General features: G+C 36.7%; 1 protein-coding gene across 7 annotated transcripts in view; it reads left to right on the forward strand.

Moving 5' to 3' along the window:
* The window catches only part of NBEA (neurobeachin), a 507728-nt gene extending 484169 nt beyond the window's left edge, over positions 1–23559 (forward strand). For all 7 annotated transcript variants that reach the window (XM_075085055.1, XM_075085072.1, XM_075085081.1 and 4 more), the window contains 7 exons: positions 1646–1717; positions 3859–4014; positions 4931–5101; positions 15184–15285; positions 18668–18864; positions 19583–19734; positions 21773–23559. In XM_075085055.1, coding sequence (XP_074941156.1) covers positions 1646–1717; positions 3859–4014; positions 4931–5101; positions 15184–15285; positions 18668–18864; positions 19583–19734; positions 21773–21863 — 941 coding nt within the window. In that variant the 3' untranslated portion in view covers positions 21864–23559. The remainder of the gene's footprint in view (positions 1–1645; positions 1718–3858; positions 4015–4930; positions 5102–15183; positions 15286–18667; positions 18865–19582; positions 19735–21772) is intronic.
* The last annotated feature ends 1640 nt before the right edge of the window (positions 23560–25199 follow it).

Below are 25199 nucleotides of genomic sequence, written 5' to 3' on the forward strand. Positions count from 1 at the left end.
TAAATGTAAACATCTCCTCAATAAATTATCCAAGTCAGGTGAAATAGATCCCACCTCTTATGCACAAGACTATCCAAAGACTGATGTTACAAGCAATAATTAGAGGAATGAATGGGAATTCCTTTATAGGCATGTATTAGAAGAACTATCAGAACAAGTAAAGTTAATACCACTCTGAATTCTTGAATAATGTAAGTTTTAATGTGACTTCTATTCTGAATATTGAAATAATGTTAGCATGAATGTTAACATCTCACGTGTATTCAGAATGTTCCTGTTCTCTGTTTACACACAAACAAGGATATGTTCGTCTACAGAAATGTACACAGAGAGTACTTTCTCTGTTGTGGGATGTGTGTAGAGCTTTCTCTTTTAGAGTTTATACACAGTGAAAGGCATTTACATAGCCATGTCACAGTAGACTGAAATGAATATAAGTTAATACTAGGAAAGAACTGTCCCAAACTGGTTTGATTTTGAAAGAAGAGAGAGAAAGGAGGGAAGGAGAAGTTCTGAGAGCAGTGGTTTTTGGAAGCTGGCAGAGCCAGCTGTAGTCTGTGTTTTCTTTTACCTCCTCTAGTTGTCTATTGCAGTAGTAGAAAATAACAATTATTACTGAATACAAAGGTCATTAGTGGAGAGTTCCTGATGTGTAATATAAGGCAGAAATATTTGAAACTAGTAAAAGCTGTGCTCATGGGAATTCTTGTTCAGCATAGTCAGGAAACTATGCGCTTTTCTAACCTGGATTAGGATTTAACTAGTCAAGTGCCCTATCACTGCAATTCCTTCTAACCAGGGATCAAGGCAGACATCATATAAAAAGCAGTGCTTCACCACATCTTCAAACCTGCATCATTATCTTTGATCTACTGAAAACAGTAGAGTTAGAAATATGAACTAAGCCATACAAGGCCCAAGAACATAACAAACTCAGCCACCAGTTTGCAGTCAGAGTTTATTCTCCAGAAGTCTGTATCTCTTATGGAGGATATCCTTGTGCAACATGGCAGTTTTCACACAAAAGTTGTGTTTTCATTAGTGGCCATTGGGATTTATATGATGGGGAAGGTGCTCAGGAGAGCCAAAGCAATGCTATCCGTGCAGGTAACACTAAATACGGAGCCACTGATGAACAGCTTAAGGACTGCTCAAGATAAGAATAACTGTGGCAAATTTACTGTAGACCACGCTTTCCCAGCTAAAAACTCTACATAAATCCATAAAAAGGTCCAAGTTTCTGTCACTTACAGGTTTCCCTATATAAGAAACTCATAACAATGTTTAATCCAATTATTTTTCTTTTCTGTGCTATTATTAGGTCTCACTCAGTTCTCAAATGTAAAAAAAAAATCTGTTACACTATTTTAAATGAGTTACTTAGTGAATGTTTGTGGCTGCAGAAACCGTGGTGAAATTAGCGCTCATACATTCGTAGTTACTATTACATAACTGAATAATTAACAAATGCATATTACTGTAGCACAGAGGAAAGAATCTTAAAAGATTCATAGAACAAATAATTGTAAGAAGTTACTTTTTTTAGATATAATAATCCTATAATGCAATTTTAAACCTAGAAAAATCATATAAAGAATTTAGACAACAAAGTTCCTGTGTGCTTTATTCTTCCTTTCATGTTTAGGCCTTCGGGGAGCCCCAGGATATTCTTTGGATCAAGCCCACCATCTTCCAATCGAAATGGATCCATTGATTGGTATGTCAAGGTGAAAATGTAGCAATATATTTGAAAACAGCATTTTCAAGAATTATTGATTAAGCTATATTTGTATATTATGCTTCATTTAACACAGAAGATAGGAAAATATTTATTCTTGTCAGTCCTGGAGAACTAAAACCATTAGATATTGATGCTGAATGAATTACACGAGTGCTATTTGTTATTAACTTCACCAGCAATTGGTATTTAAGAAACAACCAATTAAGCCAGTTACATTGTCAGCCCATATCTATAATTCTGCTCTCTTATCAGATCACATTAGTAAAATAAAATGTGGGGGTCTGGTAGAGTTCACAGATTTTCATTTCTTACAGCCAGCACTGTGTATATCAGTGGAAATGCAGATCCATTTCTTTTCATTCAATTTATGATTAAGACTGTTTTAGTTGGCATTACTAAATTAATAACGAAAAGGCTGGATTTTAAATTGATACATGATTGTATTTTTAAAATCTAAAAATATTTGAGAAACTGAAGTATTTTGAGAAACAGAATTTGCTTAAACTGTTAGAGAGGTTGCAGGGTTTGATTTCCTAATGGTCATTATTTCTCTTTAATTGCAACTATTTGATTTGTGGTTTGCTGGGTTTTTTTTGGTTTGTTTGTTTTTTGTTTTTTTTTTCAGTATGTACATTTTTGAGACAGAAATTGTGGATAGGGAAGGTTCTTTTAGCCTACTTTGCAGCATTGGTGAGAAAAAAATGCATTTTTAAATATCTCCAGGTGAAACGTTCCTTCTTCATCTGCGTCAATATCCGTGGTTGAAAGATGTATATACAACTACCTTAGGAGAATTAGCTTTCTCATTCTGTATGCTTCATTTGCTCATATAATGACAATGGCTTTCTCTTCAGATTTTCCTCTCAAAAGCTAGGGCACAACTATTGTGCCCACCTGTTCTGGAAATATGAGTAATATTTTACTCATTATCTTCCAGTGGATGAATATAGAGGGTCTGGTAATTTAAATATGTGTTCTTGGGATCTACACAAACATGGTATTAACTTTTACAAGCAAATTTAAAATAGGGTTTCTTTTTGGCTGAGTCTCTTATTTCATGCAGTTCTGAACAATTCAAGTAGAATAACCAAAAATAGGGGCAAAAGAAATTTCAGAATATTATCTGCATTGTCATGTTGCTACTGTAGGAGAAACATGTATCTCAGAGTGATATCTCACCTAACTTCAGTTTTCTGAAGTTAGTTGTCAAGATTCCCTCCATAGCTACTGTAGGAAGAGAAACTGTCCTCTGGAGGTGTCTAGCACTTGGACAGCTATTACAGCATGAGATGACTTGTCATGTGAAGCGATGTCTCTCTCCAGCTAGTATTGAGGGAGCATAGATAATTAACTTATATTTTATACTGAGCTTTTAGAAAGTTAATATTAGGTGAGAAGGAACACATCTTTACTGTATTGCCAAATCCTGTCTGTTGCGTGTCATGAGAAGCACATGAGCTCCGTCTGACAGTGAGGGTGACAGGATTCTGCATGAACCATTCCTTTTCCCTCAGTCTGGGGGAATTTCGAGGTGTTATGGCCTCTTTTAGCATTACTGCCAATGGCCTGGCTCCCTGCTTGACAAGTAGATGAGAAGACAGTGTTAAAAAAAGCGCATTTAATTTAAATTGCTTCATTGGTTGAATCCTTACGTCTTTCATTGGGTTAAGCTTCTGCAGGTATGGGGGATGTTAAAGTCTCACCACACAAGCTGGGATATTTTCTGTAGGAGAGGTACCAACCAGCAAGGACTGACTTTCCACGGTATTGTTAGTGTTGACTTGGGATTTTAAATGGATTTCCATCACTTTCCCCTAGTTCAGTTTATTTTTGGAGAGCCATTACCATGTATTATGCGGTGCATCAGGCGGTTTATAAGAAATTGTCATCTCCTGTAAAATCTTTTGTCCTATTCAAAGGGAAACCAGAAAACTCACAATAATTTTGTATTTCTGACACCCATATAGACAGCTCTAAATGTTCATATTCAAAATGCTTACTCAACAACAAATTCACAGTTCATTGAAAGTTAAATGTATTCATTTTCTCCTGTAAGTGGATGACAGGAAGGTGTTGGAATGGCTTACTTGTAAAATGTGTTTTGCATTTTGTTACAGCCAATAACTCTGGTGTGAACAAACGGCAGATCACAGACCTTGTGGATCAGAGCATCCAGATCAATGCACATTGCTTCGTGGTCACAGCAGATAATCGCTACATTCTTATCTGTGGTTTCTGGGACAAGAGCTTTCGAGTTTATTCTACGGAAACAGGTGACCCTAAATACAACCACCTGTTTCTTCTTAGGTCACAAAGTGGACAGTTGTCTTAATACTACCATATCTAATGTCTACGATTACGCCTCAATAAATGATAAAGGGCTATAAAATCCTTCATTATTATTTGACCTTAATAGCTTTAAGATGCCTTTCTTTTTTTTTTAATAAAGGATGTAAAAGGAAATGAAAAGGCATACAATTTTGTTAGTGGTAAACTTGGAAAACTATAGTTGTATTCAGGGAATCAATCATATCAAAAGGATCAACTAAAATTTTTGTTACAATATTTTCATGGCTGAATTGCTTCTATCTCAATTTATTTAAGGTAATAAGGAAGTAGGTTGCATAGCCTGCTAACAGGAACCAGTATTTCATTTCTGTGTCTGTTTGCTTAGCCTAGTGTCTTTTGGTATGTTCCTAAAAACTGATTGCAATAATAGAAGGAAGGAGGTGATGATCACACTAAACCTTAGTTTGATATATAACGTAGAACAAATAAACATTTTTAATATAATAATGCAGCACCATTATGGAAAAGTTCATGTGCTGTCTTATGCGTATCATTAATGAAATTCACAAATAGTGTTCTAACACCATTGCTTAAATACTGATGGAGCAGTAACGCCACTTAATATTCAGTGACTGCAGCACTGACTTGATTTGCAGAAATAAGGGTTAGGCTGTGGATTGACACAGAGCACAGCCCTCAATAGGAACATAAAAAGAGAAAACCCATAAGTTTTATCTTTTTGATTTTCTAATTGTGTTGTAGCATGCAGTGAAGTCTAATTAAGGGACATGAGGCAAAAATTACACTTTAACTGAATATTTGTTAATGAATTAGTTAATGATTTCTAAATGCTGCAAGTACTTAAAAAATCTGTATTTGTATCACTTTTACTCCCACCAGGAAAATTAACTCAGATTGTGTTTGGCCACTGGGATGTTGTGACTTGCCTTGCCAGATCAGAGTCCTATATCGGTGGTGATTGCTACATAGTGTCTGGGTCTCGTGATGCTACATTGCTGCTTTGGTACTGGAGTGGCCGACATCATATTATAGGTGACAATCCAAATAGCAGTAAGTATATCCTGTGAAGAGCACCTTTCTGAGAGGTCTCCTGTCACACCTCCTCACTTTTAGCATTCCTTCGGTCAGCTTCAGAAGGTATTATCAAATGTATCGATTACTTCACTTACGGGATAAAAGTCGACACAAGAGTACCACATACTAAGCAATTCATTGAGTTCTAGCCAAAAGAATGTTTAAACAGTCTGTGTGTTATAACAGATAATAGTATGGGAGTAATTCTTAAATTCTTAATTGCCTTTATCACTTATAGCATCATGTCATCATAAACTAGAACAAGATGGTTATGGCCTTTAAGTGACAGGACATATATCACTATATTTTGACTTTCCTTTCCCCAGAAATAATTTTTGGCATTTTAATGGACTCCTTCTGTGCTACAGCATGCTATATCAGCTGCTTTCCTCTTCAAAAAAGGAATGTCTCACATGCCATGGAATTAAATGAGTCTCTTTGAGAAAGGTCTTCTTATAGCAAGCAAACCTTTGGAGAAGCAATGTGACAATAAAAATAAAAAAAACCTAAAATGTCAGGAAGAGTTTACATTTCATTTGCAGGGGACTAACTTTCATTTGCAGAGTGAAGGGGACACAATAATAATATTAATTTATATAGGAGGTGCTTATAGTGCACTCTTAATTTACAAGGTCCCTTCACCAAAGCCAGAAACGGGTCCATAGCTAAAGACAAGAGCAACTTTTATCCATATACTAGAGCTGCTTTCTACAACACTAAATCCATGCACGTTTTCATTTAAAGCAGGTTCTGAATTCTGATTATTATTTTCAGCACAAGTATATTGCCTCTTTAGATAAGCATAGAGGAATCCATCGCTATCAGTTTTGATCTCTGGTTCAAGTACTGACCCGAGGCAGCTGTAGACCTGCCAGCTACAGACATCTAAGTGAAAGTACTACTTCAACTGAAAGCCTCATAGAAAAGTGTTTTATTTGTTACAATGCACATATTTTGTTAATTTCACAGCAGCAGGTTTTTTATTATGTTTTAATTTTCTTCCATTTGTCTGTAAGCAGAGCATAGGGGAGACAGATAAAAACCTCACTTTCTCACCTGGCTTTCTTTTGCTTTTATAACACAGAGAGAATGGAGGGGAAAAAACAGTAAATTGTATTCCCATAATATTTTTTTTCTAATTTTTATGTATATTCCATGGCTTTTTTAGCACTTAGTTCTCAAATAGGGAGAAAGTCAGTCTGAAAGGGAATTTCATTTTTGGGCACTCTGTTTAGCTTGATGACATTTTGCTTATTTGGATGCCTATGCGATTCATATCAAATGCTAGCAAATAGTAATTTCTGAGCTGAGAGTCAGAAAAAAGTAAGAGCTTGCTCCTTTCATTAAATTAAAAACGTAAGAGTTTTTCTTTACTGCCTTTGACTATGTGGGGCTTGGACAGTCTTGCCCTTAGCCTCTTTTGACTGGCGTGTACAAACCATTCTACTTTTGCAGATAAATATATTTTAGTTCTGATACCTTCTTTGCATCATGAACATATCTGGATGCAAAAAGGTGGTGCTTTTTGGCTCTCAGGTTTAATATCTCATCAGCGTAACTTCGGAAGTCTCTGCCTTGGAGAACTTTAATTTTATGAGAAGAGAGGATATCAGTCAGCTGACAGAAGTCAATGAAAACAAAACCCAGTCATATGATTTGCTCTCTATCTCTACCTCTATATGGATAAGACACTTTTTTTTGGCTGAAGAAAACACCTTATAGTCAGACTAATGGGAGACTGTGCTGCAGACAGTCGTGTCTAGGCAAATGTAATCTCACAGGCACAGATAGCAGCACCCAGGAAGATTAAACAGCTATGTCCACTGTGGTAGCTTCCAAATACATTGATCAGATTTCTTACTACTCCTCTTGAAGGCTCATGTTGAGGAAGAGTGATGTCATCATTATTATTGCTATCTCTACTCATTGGATTAAAGTTAGCATGGATACGCTAATTATGCACTGGTACTATACTATAACCAGAACTTTATGTCTTGTAAACATATCCTTATTAACAGCTACTTTGACTTTTCATGAACCTACATCAGTAAGGATAGATCACTTCAGTGATTATATGCCTGAAGGACCTACTTCTACAATTACTAGATCTTTCTGCTAAAGTACTGACCGCCAGATTCTGTTCCCTACCATGAACAGATGTGATAGTTTGTGGTAGTACTGATTCTCTGTATACCAATTTTCAGGAGTGAAACATTCTCAACAATCCTTATGAACATATGCTTGAAGTTTTACATATTTTAAGCCGCCAAAGTATTAAGGAAGTATTCCCTAATCTACTCTTCTAGATTTACTGGTAAAAGATTAGGATTTGCCTTGTAGGAAAAAAATGAAAGTGAGATGCTCACTGTAGGTCAAGTCCAATTAGTTAACATCTTTGGAATGAATTTCCAGAAAGATGTAGATGATAAGTTGAGGGGGAAAAAAGGGGATTCCTTTTTTGAAAGCTGTCATCTGGAGACACAGATAAGGTATTTTATATCACAGACTGTAAGAAGGTGAAGAATTCAAAGTGTCAGGTATAGTAATTATCTGGGTTAGATGCTTGACTTTATAATGATCTTTTAAGCTGAAAGACAGATAATTATCAATTTCAGCTTCAATGCATCCAATTACCAAAAGGAACTTTAGTTGTTTCAGAAAACATTAGAGGGGAAAAAAGCAGTCCCCCAGTCCTAAACAGTTTATGTAGTTTAAAATTTAGATGTAGATACCATTTCATTAGAAAACGTAGCAATCACAGTCATTTATTGTGAAATACTCTGGGGCAAAACATTGTCAGAACAAACTCCTTACCAATGCTGCTAAAATTCCGTATTCCACAATCCATGAGTTAGCTAAAATCTTTACTAAACACCACATATGTCAATAACCAAACCTGTTGGACTTAGGTAGAGACTTCTGCTGAAGTACCTGTGCAGGCATGAGCTCAGAGGGTGACCTCAGCTGGGGGTGTAAGAAAATACAGAACCAGCTCTGGTTTAGAGAGAGAATGGAGAAAAATTGTGTCTTGGATAAGACTCTTGCAAGTGGCTGCTCCAGCTCAGTAGCTGAAAACTTGCCTATGAGAGCACGGTGAGCTTCCTTTTATAATTTAAAAATAATTTTTCCAATCAATGTGTTTATTAAGTTATCACTTCTATTCTACAGTAAGTATCAAAAAAAGAGTTTCTGGTTCAGTTTGCACTTGTCACAATGTCTTGGCACTTCTCACAGTTGCTGTGAGAAGACCAAAAATTTACCAGATTTTAAATACAGTGTTTTCCATGGACTACCTTTCAAAAGTAGCTTGCAAAAACCCTTCTGGTTAGCGTGTTTGTCCAGGAAATGGGAGACTAAGTTCTTGGCCTCCAGAGGCCCAGGGAATTCAAACCTGCATTCCCATATTCGCAAGCATATGCTGACTATCAAGCTATAAATTAATGTGGGAGGGGCCCCCTGTAAACCTCGAGCTTTGGTAGAAAGCAAAATTCTTTTCTCTCCTCCTGTTTATCAATCTTATATGACATGATGATTGGCTAAAAACAGATAAATCGAGAAATCAGGAACGAAAACTGCGTACCTTTAACAGCAGTATGTAGGGCAAATTGTCTCCTTACTTGTACGTTCTCTGGTCCAACGAAATTTGGTTTCATGGCTATGCAGTGGCTAAGCTCCTATAACAGTGACAGAAAATGTCCTTTCCAGCCTAGACTAGAAGCTGGTACCTGGAGATGCTCCTGGAAGGTGGGAGATATAGCATAAATTCCTTTAGGCTGAAGGGGAGTTGAATGCAGGGTTTTTTTGTGGTTTTAATGTACATTTGAGCCTCCCTTTATTTCTTTATCCTTGCTTAGATAAGTACCACCTTTGGGAAAAACACTGAACTGAATGAAGCGCAGTCATCTTGCCAGGGTCAGATACCTAATTTCTAAGCCAAAATTGCCCATCTGAAATAAGTAATCTGAATCTGCACCTTATTAAGTTGATGACCACATTATATAAATCTGCTGCAGTTGAGAGAACAGTGAAAGGAATCTGTTTTCTCTTAGGAAGACACAGCACATGCAAAGGACATAGTTTGCTTATTTTAATTCTTTGAAGTGATCTGGCAAATGTAAATCTTTGCAGTTCTAAGAGAGTGAATAGAAAAATTATTGTGATGGAGTTTGACAATTTGGGTTATGATTTTTTTCTCTTATGATATATAGGGATTTGTTTTAGCCGAGCACTAATTTGTATACAAATTTATTCTCACGTAGCAACTGTATTAGTCATCACAAAAAGGAGCAAAGAGAGTGCAAGGTATGCCCTGGAGTTCAACATGTATCGTTATAGTTGTTTTATTTTTACATTTTATGATTGCTTTATTGAATGTCTCCTTCAAACAAGTGACTTTGAAAATGAGAATTATCTCCAAGTCTTTGAACAGATACCAAAGTGGATGATAGAATTGCAGAAAAGTGAGGGACAGATGCTTTCATCTGAAACAGACACAAATTCAGAAACTAATTTGGAAGTGATAAAAATTAATTTGCACACTTTAATTGGAATCAGACTCCTGCATGAAAGAAAGGAAGTGTAGGCAGCTTGTGCTAAAAGCTGATTGAATTTTTTGTCAGGTAAGTATGTTGGACTTGGCCGCTTATCCTCTTGAGCCTCTCTGTGCAATATATTACATTCACTCTCTGACTGGTGTTCTTTAAAAGGATCAATGCTATTCCTGTTTTGTCCCTAGAGCCTGAAATTTCATTGATCTTAGGACTTGACATTTCTCATTACCTATTTTAACTTCCAAGAGGATGGTCACAAGAGGTGTGGGAGTTAACCCTGCTTTTTCGAATGGGAACTGTGCTGACCATAGGAAAATATTGTGTCTATCAGCCCTAAGCTGGGTTTGTTTAGCATTATAACATAATTCTCAGAGGTGCTAACAATTCACCCTATCCCAGTAAGTGTATTCTGTATATACCTGAAAGGGACTGTAAGTGCTATCATAAAGGATCTTTTTCAAGGTAACCTGCACTTTTTTTTAAGTCTGTCACAAAGGACACTTTTATTTGTTCCTTTTACATAATGTATTGTTGAAACAACTTAAAATTGTGAACATTGCAGGTTTTGCAAGTTTGTGTCTTGAAAGAGTAGTTATTCTGAACTCAGAATATTCACTTACTCTTTTATATCCCTCCACATTTTAATACCCTATAACGTGCCCTAGTTTAAGGTTGAAGGAGCAGCAGTTTAAAAATAGCCACCAGTGAGTTCTATAACAAGTGGACTGTCTGTCTGTCTGAAGGTCTTGTGGAAGCACATTGGCACACATGCAATCTGCTTTGCATGTTTAAAGAGCTAGTATAGTACTTACATGTTTGTACAATTTAGGTATTAATTTTTAAAATAAAGTATCTTGGCACTATTCTGCCAGAGTAGAAGCTCTTTGAAAACCGGTGTGTAATTTTTCCTGGCACCATCTCTACTCTGCTAGCCAAAGACATCTCTCTCTTAAGACTGCTAAGTGAAGGTAAATGAGCCAGTAACACACCTGAAGTAATGCTGTTATATCTAGCATTTTATCCACAGATGTCTGTGCCCATGTTTCACTGCATACCCAATGGGAGCTGTGCAGCACAGGCCAGTTCAGCAACTTGCCAAAGTTCTCAGAGCAATTTAGTAGAAGAAATAGGAAGAGAAGCTGCAAATCCTTACTCTCCTCTCCTCCACTGTATTTTTCCTTTTGGGGCCTGGATATTTGCAAGATATCTGAAAGTCTACTCACCATGGTGAGTTGTTTGTAGATGCAATGCTGCTCACATTCCTCAACAGATAAATCAGTTCTGCCAGAGGTGAGAATATTTTAAATATATGAATATTTTTCTGTCTGTAATCTTACAACCATCGCTCCTTTAAGCTGTGGACATTGGCTATTGGTTATTGGCTGTTTCCTATTTTGAAATTTATTGGTCGTAGCCTTATCTTTTTCATCAAATTCCAGGATGTTTTTTCTGACAGTAAAAATTCAAGAAGGCTATTACTTTCTCACTTCCATGACATCCATAGTATTTTCTAATTTTTTTTTTTTTTCTGAAGAGTATTCCCTCAAAAGTGCTAATAGTAAATATAAAGTAAATTATTTTTGGCAAATAATTCAGCTATAGCCTTGTACTTCCATCAGAGTCAGAGATGAAATGGAAGCTGGAATTTGCCTCCTCTTCTCATACTTCTTTATACAAAAGACTCCTAGATAAGTCCCCATAGCAATCTGTACATAATTTCTGGAAAAAGACAACATGAGAGAAATAGTAACTCTCTCTGTTCTCTTTCTTTTCTTCTTTTGTTTCCTTACCATATGAGAGCACCATTTGTTCCAGAAGAACCTCACAGCAATATTAAGGATTATATTTTTCAGAGAGAAGGGAAGATGTATTTTATTTTACATGTTGCAGAAAAACTTAGTTGTTTGGAAATACAGCACGGATTTTTTTTTCCCTTCTGCCCTCTAGTAATTCAGTTCAAAGGTGCTCCTTTGGGGAAATTACAGGGAGTTTACAGTGATGGTATCTCAGTTCATAGGTAGGATATTTTCACCTGCAATTCCCTCAGAGCTGCAGCCTTTGACCTCTGGCTGCATCTATCAGTGGTGATGTGACAGTGACAGAATATTTTGCTAGATTTTGAATGATTCCTGGAGTTCACAACTTCTGTCCTTAGCAATAAAATGTAATATGACCGAGGTTCTCTTCCCCATGCCACAGCTTTTCCTGTAGAAAGTATTACTGAATAATTTTTTCTTTGAGCCCTAAGGGGAAAAATCTCATTTACAATTACTGTCAGACTGTTACTTCTAACAATGATATTCCGTTATTAATTTGTATTTACTGAAAAACAGAACTCAAAGATCTATGTTTCAGGGCAATTGCTTCATATAAACATTTTCCTTTATAAATCAAGAAGTCAATTAAATATGCTCATTTTTCATATTCCGACATTTTACAGTTTCATGATATTACAGTATTTTCCTCAGAAACATTGAGGAAAATCCCCTTTTGAAAAACGGCATTTTTTTCCCCTTAAAAAATTTCTAACCATCTAATAATTTCAGTCATTCACCCTTGCAGTCTGATGACACTACTGTATACACCTCTATAATCAGAACTTAAGCTAAGATGACCCTGGAGCATAACTCCTCTTTTTTCCAGGAGGACATACAGAAGGAAAAAAAAAAAAAAAAAAAAAAAAGTAGAAAATTCTGAGTTTAGTTGTATTGCATTTTTTTTCCACTTTTCTCTTATGCACCTAGAGAAAAGAAAACCTCTAAAGGAGATGGAGTTCTCAACAACAACATTGATGAGGAAATTATAAAAGTCTAAATCTCAAAATATAGCTAATAGCTTGCCATTTTTCAGTCATCATAGTTTGGTTTGTTTAATAGAGTTGAAAGGCCAAGAGGGCTGACTTCTTCTGTAAGTACATGACTGAGGAATACACAAGAGAGGGAGAGGACCTTAAACTGAAGGACAGCGCCGACACAAGAACAGAGAGAGAAAGTAGACAGGAGTAAATTCAGACTGAAAATCAGAATACTTCACTCCTTTAGAGCGGGAAAGGTCTGGAACATCCTTCCAAGTCACATACCCAGATAGCTATTTCACTAATTTATTAACAGGTTTATATGATGTGACTGTCTGCAATAAAAAAGACTACATTCATTGACCCACAAAAGTCTATCCAAACCTCTGTTCCTAAAGCATATCTTTCAGAAACCATGGAATATTGCTTAGCTACTCCAGTAGTTCCTTTGTTAATTTGTTTTAGGGTTTAACTGTTTTTCCAGTTAGGAAACTGCTTTTTATTGCAGGGTTGAAATGTGTGCAGCCATTCACCCGTTGGACCTCGCTGTGCCATTAGCTGCAAAATAAATTTCTGGGCTACTGGACATCTTTTATGTCTGTGACTCCCAGCTATGGTGGTCAAGTCGCTGCTTTGCTGCCTGTGCAGTGAAGAGAGAAAACACTTTAAACACTGTGCAGCCTTCTGTCTTATTCTCTGTATCAGTTGTGTGACCCTCCTTTAAGCTCATTTCTGTAAATGTGGGTACAAGACTTTAATCTTGCTAGTCTTCAGTGGCATGATAGTTCTTAACTCCTATTTGCTACTGTAGTGTGTTGCACTGAAAGTTAATGTTGAGGAAATTTTCCTTTCTGGCTCCATAAATCCTTCTTTTCCAGAACTGAATCTCTTCTGCACTGACCAGAGCTCGTGCTTGTCCAGGAGCATCAACATTCCACCTGGCTGCATTCAGAATAAACAAAATAATTAAAACACGTTTTGCTACCTTTCTGTTTAACTAGGCAATGCAGAGAATGCTATAATAATTATTTTCTCTTTCATTATACCGTTGCCTATGAATCTTTGTATCAGTTTTATATACAACCATATCTTACCAGCAAAGATTTTATATTATCCTGTATAAAACATTATTAATTATTATTTGATCAAAAATAAATTCCCAGCTCCTAATTGGACACCCTAATTTCCAATATCGTAATGTGTAGCTCATAGTAGATACCTTTCCATAGACAAAAAATTTTCAGATCTATTATTGAACCAGTTTCTGTGCCATCCATGTTGTCCACAGTTAGTTCCACATAAAATGTGTTTAAATAAAACCACTGTATTACTAAGACAAATATCTTGAAAAAAATACATGGAGGCCATTTTAACATAGCCATCTTTATCAACTATACCTGTCATCCTGTCAAAACAGATAAGCAGCTTGCTTGACAAGACTTCCATTCCAGTACAGCATAGTGACTGGCATTAATGAGATTTTTGCTTCCAATTCTTTGTTGACAGAACTGTGGATTAACCATTTTGTTATTTTGCATAGGATTAATGTTACAGTAATTCATCTGTAGTTCCCTAGGTCATTTCTTTTATCTTTTATCCTTTTTAAGTAATTGAACTACACTGGCAGAGCTCCAGTCCTTTGGAATTTCCCAGCTTTCTATATTTCATTTGTATAGAGTAAATATAACCAGATGAAATCTGTATAATCCAGCAAGTTGCTAATTTTTTTGTTACCGATTAACTTTCTTTGCCTTGCAAAGCAATATCAAATACTCAGCAGCTCCTTACTGCATATAGCAGTTTCACTGTTAAGGTATCAGCATCTGTTATTATTCAAAACAACAGAAATGTTGCTATTTGTCATATAAACACTCCATAAATGCCCACTTGTTTGAACCCAAAATAAAATACATTTCATTCCTGAATATAAAAAGCAAATATTTAGGGAGTAGTCTATCCTACTCTTTAATAAATTAAATGTTATAAAAATGGCATAGGCATCCATAGTGATATATATAAAATTATGTATACCCACAAGCATTTTTAGGTATAATTTTAATATATAAGCGTTCAATGTGGCTCTGAATCAATAACATCTATGCAACAGTAGTATTTTTCTAGTACATTGCCATTCCTCCTCTCTTCTTTTCCTACCCCCAGTTTCATGAAACAAATTATCACAGAATCCCAGGTTGGAAGGGACCTCAGGGATCATCTAGTGCAACCTTTCTGGGAAGAGCACAGTCTAGACAAGATGGCCCATCATTAATACAGGAACATTCTCAACCCATGTTACTCTTTAGGTTCCTAGCAGAAGTCTAGAGACATATATGTTCAATGGCAGGTCTTTACAGATTTTTGTTCTTTATCTGAAATACACATTTTCAGTATTTTTAGGTCATAAACCAGTGATATATTGTTATCATTTGTGTATTTTAAACAGCACACAATCCATAATTTCTAAACCAAACAAAATTGCTTTTTGTTAATATATGAATTAATGTATTGGGAAGCTGTGCTTGTGAAACTTTACGTTATCTGAGTGTATTTGGCTCAGAAACCTAAATATGAGATATTTAAGCACACCGCCTTGATGCTTACTGATTTAAGGCAAATTACATCAAGGTTCTTTTGTTGATAAAACCGGTCTGGTTTGGCATTCCTCTGTCGTTTCCTTTTTTTGTTTTTCTTCTTGTGTTTTTTTTTTTTAACAGGTGATTATCCAGCTCCTCGGGCTGTTCTAACTGGTCACGACCATGAAGTTGTCTGCGTGTCGGTCTGTGCAGAGCTGGGACTCGTTATCAGTGGTGCTAAAGGTCAGAAATGTTTTTATGATTTAAGTCTTAACATTTTTAGGTCTTTTTTAGTGGTCCTTCTCATTCTTCCCTCAAGCCATATATACTTTAATTATTCAAAGTCTCTTCTGCTAAGATGTGTTGTAATTCTGGGGGAATCTGCATCAGCTTCCTCTGAATGTTATTACTTACTATCTGGTCTTATGAAGTTTAGACACAAATTAAGTTGATTGTTCCTTCCAACTGCCAGCCTGTGCTACTATTCCCACCAGATCTGGAAAAGTAGTTGATAACAATTTATACAATAATTCATAATGACTTCTATTAATTTTGAAGAAACTGGTGGTAGAAACCTGTGTGTAGGGGAGGGCGAACTCCAAGCTCTCCACCCTGATCTTCATTGAATGGCAGTTTGTAGGACTGGCCTCGATCTCCTTGGCAGGGGAAGCAGGGTCCATTTGCTTGGGTTTGGACCTTTGGACTGCATTTCATCCAGTAGGTTTGGGTTTTTTTTTTTTTGGTAGTGGTTTCCATATAATGAGGAGTTTGCAGGTTTGTTGTTACCTCTCTTCTATTAAACTTTTTGAGCCATCTGTTCAGACTTTCTCCCTGTTACTTATCTATGGAATCCATAGTATCCAACAATTGCTAATACAAAAGTTCAAAATACCTGTCCAAACCTGCAGCAGTCTCTTGAACAACTGGTAATGAGCGTTTGCTTCATTTTTCCTTATTCTGTCTCCTTCGTTTGTTCTTTTTCACTTGTTCTGCCTACCTTCTCCTTTTTGCTTTAATTCCATGCCCACTTTTCTTCAACCACTGCCGTCTCTTGTTCAGCTTCTTTTCTTAATTTGGCAAACTGCATGTCTTTTTCTCTTTTCTGTTCCTGTTTCCCTCTCCCGCCTCCCCCTTCTCACTCACTTTTTGTGCTACTTTATCTCTTCTGCTTTCTTATTTCCTTTCTTTACATTACCGTTATCCCTCCTTAAGGTTTTTCTTCCTTATATCTCTTCCTATCTCATTTCCACTCCACTCCTACATACACATCCAGCTACTTGCTTTCTCTGTCTACAGCGATGCCTGTTCTATTCATCCCCACGGATATCACTGTCCTCCTTTTAAAAAGGTTTGCTGCTTCTGAGGGTAAGAAGGATGTGATGCTTGTTCTGCCCACTTTTGCTCACAGCTGAGCTCCTGTGTTATCATCTTTTATACTGCCTTGGAGCTCAACATTTATTTTCAAAGCTGAGTGTTAAACTTTTGAGTAAAGCCATTTTTAACAGGAAATCCTAATGGGTCATTAGCTCATGTAATGGCATACTACATAACAGTTATAGGTGAAGTCAAGACATTTATGAAAAAATGTGCAGTGATGCTGAGCCTAAAGATTTTTCTTGCAGCACTTCTATTTCTTATCTTTTAAGGCAACTTTATAACTCTTACTGCCATAATAGTGTACCCTTTTCAACTATCTTTTTGCAATTTTCCTCTTATTAAAATAGCTGGAATCTGTACTCAGTTATCTTCTGCTTCATTAATTATGTGATGCTTTGGTAACTTATATATTTTTAGAGGCAAAGGTTGCTGGAGGACCAAAGACTTTTGTATCAAATCCAGAATATGTTTGTAATTCATGCAGAGAAATGGAGGCCCAGTCTGTCCCCTGAGTTACTCTTCTCCTGTTCTTCCGCTTCAAACTCTATTCCATATATAAATGGAGAGAGAAAATCCCTTTTTTATTGCTGTTTTCTAGCAGATGCTTGTTTTAAAGCTGCTTCTTCAGTTTCTGTACTTCTCAGTCCCCTCTCAGTTTCTTAGGTTGCATTCCACAGCAGTGCTGCGTTGCGCCGCCCTCCTCCTGAGCGCTGCCTGTGCTCCGCCATGGGGAGGCTGCCCCTCTGGAGCTGCCTGTGGCACTGCAATAACACAGGCAGGACACCAGAGAACCTGCTGAGGCAAGAAGACTGCATGTATAGGACTCCTCTGAGAAAAATCCTGTGCGTCAGGTTGATGCTTGCATGTTCTTACCCAACAACACCCAGAGAGAAGTCAGTCTGTATGTCTTTACAAAAAACAGATGGTTTTCTTTGTGCCTTTTCATGTCCATGACCAATTGGCTGAGCCAAGGTAGTGGCAGTTTGTCAGTGTGCTTAAATATGAAGGCATTACATTTTTCTTTTGAAAAATCTAACATGGTAATTATTCTAAAGGTAGAGGCATCGCTTCTTATAACATTCTGGAACTTCAGTATTTCCAAAGCTGAAACTCAACTCTCTGAGAAAATCAGTTAATTCCATTGCAGTTGTATTCCATGGACGTAGTCAGGCTTGGGATCTCTCTGCATAAAGCTTTATGCAAACACAGATGAAAACCTGTACCAGAGGCCTCACAGGCAAATGCACTGATGCTGTAATTCATTCTACCTGGGCAAACCCAGCTGCTGTGTGATTTTCAGCGAAGTTTGAAGGGCTTAACATGAGGTGGCTGAGTCTGCCAGTATGAATTTACTTTCAGGTCATGAGCCAGTTGTATAATGAAGAGATTACTGTGCTGTCCAGGGCTATCCTGTGATTCATAAAAGAAAACATTTAGTATTTACCGAGACTCATTACATTTATCACAGAAGACACTCTTTTTCTAAGTAGGAATACAGATCTCACTTTCAAAAGAGCTTTTATCATAGATCTTGAAATGAAAATTACCTAGTGTTGCATCTTAAAATGTATGTTGTAGATTTTGCAGCTGTTTTTCATAAGCAGTATTTAAAAAATTTAAATCTCGTATTAAAATCTCTCTGGAGTAAATGCAGTTAGAGTGTGCTCTCCTAAAAACTCTTATCATCCAGATATCATAGGAACTCTGTTGGCTGTCAGATGACACCCATTGTTAAAACAATTCAGGACTGAAATCTATGCATATAACACATTCGTTGCAGGAGAGGACCTACAGGAACTGCCATTGTCTATGGGAGAAATATGCAGTGATACGATTATATGCCCTCTGGGAGTTGCTTCTACTAGTCACTGATAGGGCCCCATCTGTTTAATGTGAATGGGCAGGCTAAAGAGAGTTCATGTTGTTGGAGGAAAGCAGTAAGACTGAGGCTTCTGAATGCTTGGAAGGCAAAAAGAATATTTTAGAAGATAGAGCAATGAAAATTCCTACCAGCTTAAGTAAATAATGAACTACCACTTTTAGTCATGTTGTAACTATTTTGTTAATATGCTAGCTGTTGCATTTCTTTTTCCGTTGTGTATTTTAAATTCTTTAAGCAAACATTGCATCTTCTTATATTTATGCAGGAATAATGTGATCTAAATGTGTATTATGCATTGCCTCTGTGCACAGTGTATATCGTTTGAATAAGCAGCAAATATATGATATATTATGTTTTCATATACAGAAGGTCCTTGTCTGGTACACACAATTACTGGAGATTTGCTGAGAGCCCTGGAAGGAACAGAAAACTGCTTGTATCCTCGCTTAATTTCAGTATCTAGTGAAGGTCACTGCATCATCTACTATGAACGAGGACGGTTCAGCAATTTCAGCATTAATGGCAAACTCTTAGCTCAGATGGAGATCAATGATTCAACCAGGGTAAATCTAAATGCAAACAAACACTCGTTGTGTCTCACCTTTATTTATTAAAATAAATTGAATTTATTTGCAGTGTGGTTTGAAGTAAATCACATACGTGAAAATGCCACCTCCTGGTTAAGTCATATGTAAACACAAAACCTCTCGTCTCCATCTCCAAATGAAAAAGTACACTTGAGCTTTTCCAGAATAAATAAGAACAAATTGTTTATGATCCCTCATGATTCCTGGAATTTTTGTTTGGAATTAAATCCTGGTGGGAACTGTGTCTTTAAAACAAAATGCTCTGAAAAGAGTCCATTCTTCATTTATTAGCCAAGACATGAATTTGTGCCTTCAGGGCTCTGCTCTGTCACTAGCACTTGAAGCAGCATTCAGAATGCAGATCACTGCTCTGCTTTAGGTGTTAGTGATGGCACCGAGTATTGTAGGACAAACATCGAAATGTTCTGTGCTGAACTCAAGTCTTGGCAGATTCAGTTAAAGAGCTTTTTGTTTATATAACATGTTTAAAAGCACATAATTGTTTTTAAAATTTGGAGATCCAAAATTTGTTGGTTTGCTTTTTGACTGGGGAGAAAGGAATGGGAGCCTTTTTCTTCAAATTTAAAGTGGGCAGAGCAAAAGAAATGCTTATAAGTTAATTAATTTTCTGTAATATTGACCTTGTTCCATAAAATCTAACTGTGTACTCGGGTTTTGTCTTTTTCTCCTGAAGGCCATCCTCCTGAGCAGCGATGGGCAGAACCTGGTGACAGGGGGAGACAATGGCGTGGTGGAAGTATGGCAGGCCTGTGACTTCAAACAGCTCTATATTTACCCTGGCTGTGATGCTGGCATAAGAGCTATGGATCTGTCTCACGATCAGAGGTGTTTGTCATTAATATTTGTATGTAAATGGTAAAACTGCACAAACCATTACCCTGGTTGCTATCTTGTTGATCTGACTCAGCATTTTTTCTGATTTTTGAGTCTAATAGTTCAAGCGCTTAACATTAATGTGAGGTCTTATTGAAGTAAGTAAGCCAGAGACTCAGCTAATAAAATACAAGTAATATTACATTAATTTAAGAACATAGGAACGGTCAGACTGGGATGGAGTGCAGTAGTGCCTCGTAACCAATGCCTTAAAACAAATGACAAAAGTTTGTGGTACCTTTCTGATTTTCAGCAATGTAGAGCTCGAGAACTTCTTGGGGTTGCATCTAGACTATAATGTGCAGTATTATTAGTGAATCTAACCACTAGGAGTGAGTGTGGTCCTTTCCTTTGACCTTCTTGAGCAAAGGAGATGCAGAGTACAAGCCTAGATTTTTGCAGTCACTGCTGTGGCACTAAAATGCACAGTGCAAATGTAAAAGATACATGAACCTGGTCTTCTGTTGTAATGTGATTATAATGTGAGCCTGTATATTGCATTTATGCAGGGTTGTGAGTTGATTTGCTATTTACATCATGCATCAGTCTTGTATTTCTTATTAATATACAAACTCAAGAGATGCAAAAATTAATAGGATATAAAAAAAATCATACAGCACTTATGTCAGTTTATTTTTGTTACACTTTTCAGTATCCCTCTGCTATGTACCCATTTTGTAAAGCAACAAAACCACCTATAAACAAAATACATACCTAATTTGCTTATGTATGAGTAGATGACTGGAAACCAGTTTTTGTCTCAAACTAGTCTAATTGAAACTAACTAACTTCTTGGAAGAGGCCTATTTGCTTCTGGATTTTTGCCAGTTTATGCATACAGTACTGCGCTCTGTTCAAATACGACACAGAGATTTACACTGTAAAATTTCGGGTAGCCTATTTTCTCTATCCCTGATTGCAATACCAGTCTGGGAAGCCCCAGCTGTGCAAGTGCTTGAAGTATCTGCTTAGCTTTAGTCACATAATTAAGCAGAGAAAGGCTTTTGTATGGTTTGATAGAAGTGGTGATAGATATCTAATGCAATTTGAAAACTCAGCTACTAGAGTTAGAGGATATGTGATAACTGGAAAATCATTTCAACTGTTGCCACCAGAACAACATAAATATGGAGCTACATTTCAATATGAAGCTTTTAAGGAGTACCAGTGTTTGATCAGCTTATGATTAAGACATCAGTTCAGTTGTCTTCACAGAGGCATCTCATTTGGTCTGGAAGGCCTTAGGCTATCCAGTTGATCCCAGCTGCAGTCCCAAGTGCAGAGCACTCCACAGGCCCTGTGTCCCAGCTGCCAGCCAGCGTAGACATGTCAACTGTCCTGGGGCACCTCCAGTGGCACAAGTGACCTAAAATTGGGCAGCTGGGCTCTAAAACACCCGAAGAAGGTGTTTCAGCATAGGTGTCTTCATGTGAGCTATGGGAATAAGCTCCCATAATAACTGTGGTGATTTACTTGCTATGCCTGTGGAGCCAAGAGGAAAATTAAGCTCACCCTAAAGGACATGCCCAGTGACCTGTAGAGAGTTGGTCGCAGGCTGCACTGAGGGTACCGATTAGGGCCCAATCAGTTGCCTACCCATCACCAGTTAGTATTGTTTGAGATACCTCGGAGGTCTGAGGTATGTACCTGGGGTGGCACATGTGAAAAAGTGCCTTGTGAAGATCCATGCCCTTCTGGAGAGGCAGCTGGAGGCAAGACAGGATATGTGAAAGCATCTCAAATGGCATGATGTGTTTACCTATGTGAAGGTGACTGGATCTCTAGATCTCCCTTGACCATAATAGGAACATGGAAATTTAGCTCCTATGCCAACACCTAAATGTAGCATCTCCATCTCAAACTGAATCACACCTATGAGTGTTCAGTGTTGCAAAAAGTGCCTTGTTTTTCTTTTTTTACTTTTTCTGGTAAACCATTACTTGAGAAGGTAAAAGAGGTTTAACAGGACCATCTTTTCTATCTTTTTCAGAACTCTGATTACTGGCATGGCTTCTGGCAGCATCGTAGCTTTTAATATAGATTTTAACCGGTGGCATTATGAACATCAGAACAGATACTGAAGTGGAATGAAGAACTGAAAGTGCAGGTAAAGCTGAGAGCACAAGTGCTGCAATGAAAGGTGTAGTCTCTGGTGGAAAACCACGTCTGCATTGACCTCCGTTGTACATTCCATTACACCCAGCAATAGCTGTACATTGTAGTCAGCAACCATTTTACTTTGTGTGTTTTTTCACAACTGAACACCAGCTGCTGAAAAGCAAGCTTGTATCATGTAAATTATATGAATTAGGAGATGTTTTGGTAATTATTTCATATATCTTTGTTTATTGAGAAAAGGTAGTAGGATGCGCCACAAGAGACTTTTGAAAATTCTGGGGAACCTTGTGTCCAGTTGTTTCAATGTTTAGGCTTTGAACCTAACATGCATCCCATCTCCAGCCTCTTTTCAAGCTGAGATTAAAAAAAATACGTTTGATACTTTGTACATCAGATGCACATCTTAACTTTAAAGGGATACTTTTGTAAAAGTAAAACCTTGTATAAAGAACAAAACTGTTTCTTAATTTTATTGTGGAGTTACAACTTGCATGTACTTTAAACCTGATGTCTTGAAGGAACAGGTGCATTCACACAAATCAAAGTGGAGATCTGCCTAAGGGTACAGCTTGTGTTAAAGGGTTGAATTTGGGCGCAAACAGTAATTTCGACATTTCCACCAACACATGTTTTTCACTTTTTGAATCTAAACTTTACCCCTCTTAAGTGGAGTTCTGCTTATGAAGCATTTGGATAAAAAGCCATCATTTGCCATATTTATACTTTATACAACAGAAATTAAATTCCTCCCTTTAAAATTCAAAGACTAGAAAGAAAGGGAGCAAAGAGGGAAGTTCAATTTAATGCTTTGTAATGCTTAATGACTCCCAATACAGACAAAGTGCTATACTTCTGGATTATTAACATTTGGCATATAATCATGGGCAAGAGAGCCCCCAGTGATTTTTTCCTTATTTTCCTCTGAGCAGCTTGGTTGATTTGACAGCCTTAGCTTCATTGTAAAGGTGTCTGAGGTTATTCTTTTTGGTTCTTCTGAAAATCTCACCTGAAGCCACTCAGACTAAGGCACTTCATGTTTTACAATACTGTAATGATAACTATCAGAATAATTTTCTGCACATTGTACTGATCAAATTACACACCCAGGGGTATATACACTTTAATTCATGTTTCTTCTTTGTATATTTGGTGACTGTATTGTCATAGATGTACATATTGTGTCGGTAGGGCTATGAGGCATGTAACAGGAATGTAATTTTCTCAGAATTTACACTCACTTGCAGTCATTTATTTAAAAAGATAATGGATTCTTTGTATTGGCACTTTGCACCAGAAACATATCATTATTTATTGATGTGATTACTTATTTGTTATCCACCTTGTATTAGTAAGTTTAGCACTGGATTTCCTTCTTCATTGTTGTTTGTATTTATGATTCTGAAATCATGGGGATCAACGTAATGATTAAGTTATTCATCACCCGTCTGTAAGCAATATCTTGAGTTTGTAGCTTAGAATTGGGAGCCTATTGAACATCTGGAAGACAAGTTCATTTCATCTTGAGATCATGGTGAAATATTTTGGATATATAAATTCCTTAAGCTATTGTAACCATGTTTTATTGCAAAGATGTAAAATATGCCAGATGTGTGTGAGTTGGAAATCAAAAAGAAAAATAAAATATGCAAAGAATTCAGTGATTGTTTTTCATTTCAATGAACTTTTTGTCAAAACATTCACATTATCATTAGGAACAAACAATTATTTTAAGGAATCCTCTCTTATATGCTATGTATATGCCAAAACTTATGCATGCCTGGGTGGCTGTATTTCCTGGGGTCTCAGGAAACATAACACAGGTTACAGTGTGTTTTGCAACTCTTTTGATTGTCAGTACATAAAGAGAAGCTACTAAAGATACTTTGATCCATGGAAGTTAAAAATCAGAGCTTTTAAGGGATATTTAGAATCCTTGTGAACAGGCTAATAATTTTGTATAATAGACCTCACGAAAGCAAAGATCTGGTGAGAGCCATTTTGGGTATCTCTCAATATCTGATAAAATGGAATTAATTCAATCTCATTTTGGACATTGAAAGTTAGATATCTACACTCACTGCATAGCAGAACAAAACAGGTGGGATAAACTGCCTTCTGGAAATGCTGAGGTCCCTACAAAGCTTGTAGCATGTTAGTGGAGATAGTTTTCTAAATGTCAGATGTCTAATTTAAGGTAGCAATAGTAAGCAAAATACTTTCCTCATAATTAGAAAACTCCCAATTGACTAAAAAGCAGAGTAACAGTCAACACTTCAATTTATTGCCCCACTCATTGCCTTTCAATTTAGAATGATTGTTTTTTAAACAGTAATCGAAATGTACTAAAGCCAATATTTGAGAACTGTTTTAGAATACAGTATACATTTTAGCTGATACCTATTTATATCCATCAGCTTTTGAAATGGATAACCTAACTTGATTTGGGGCTGGAGGAGAGATGGGGAAGGATATGAGAAGATTAGATGTTAACAGTGGGATGTGAAAAAGTTTAGTGATATGTCTCAACCTCCAGTCCATTATTATATGTGTCACCCCTAATTTCATATTTTATTCAACAAATCAATTTTAAAAATGCACCATTGTAGTTAAACCAAAAATTACTATTACTGTTATCTTAATACTGTTGTTTGCATCAAGTCTCTCAGCATTATGTGAAGTACAATTTAGTCACAGATTAGAAGTTTTTGTGTCCAATCAAACCTTTGTATGAGAACTAGGTCATGGTTACAAAACCAAAAAAAAAATCCTACTGTATTGCATTCATAGTTAGGGGTACCCAAACAAGTCAGACTCGTAGTATTAGTATTAGTATTAGTAGTAGTAGTAGTAGTAGTAGTAGTAGTAGTAGTAGTAGTAGTAGTAGTAGTAGTAATAGTAATGTGCCATTTACTTTATGGTTTAAGTTATAAAAATTGAGTTTCCACAAAGGCAAGGGATAAGGAGAATGTATTAACAGGTTAGCATAGTCATACAGACAAGCTTAATATAGTTTTTGTGGTGAAACACCATTGTTAGCTTTTACTCTCTATTGAATTTCTGTATTTTAAGAAAAAAAGAAGCTACGATTCTGCCAGGATATTTAAATTCCTCTGTTGTTTTTGTTGATTTGTGTTAATTATGTTAGGGTACACTTACCTGTTGCAGGGTCTCTTAATGTAAAAAGACAGTATACACAGATGTCCAGTTTATATTGCAAGACTTTTCCAAAGCTTCATCTGACCCATTTCTGGCACACGGTAAAACTGGGCTGACTTGTCTTTTTTTCTCTATAGAAATGA

The sequence above is a fragment of the Phalacrocorax aristotelis genome, chromosome 1 (genome assembly GCF_949628215.1).
Source record: "Phalacrocorax aristotelis chromosome 1, bGulAri2.1, whole genome shotgun sequence".
NCBI classification, from domain to species: domain Eukaryota; kingdom Metazoa; phylum Chordata; class Aves; order Suliformes; family Phalacrocoracidae; genus Phalacrocorax; species Phalacrocorax aristotelis.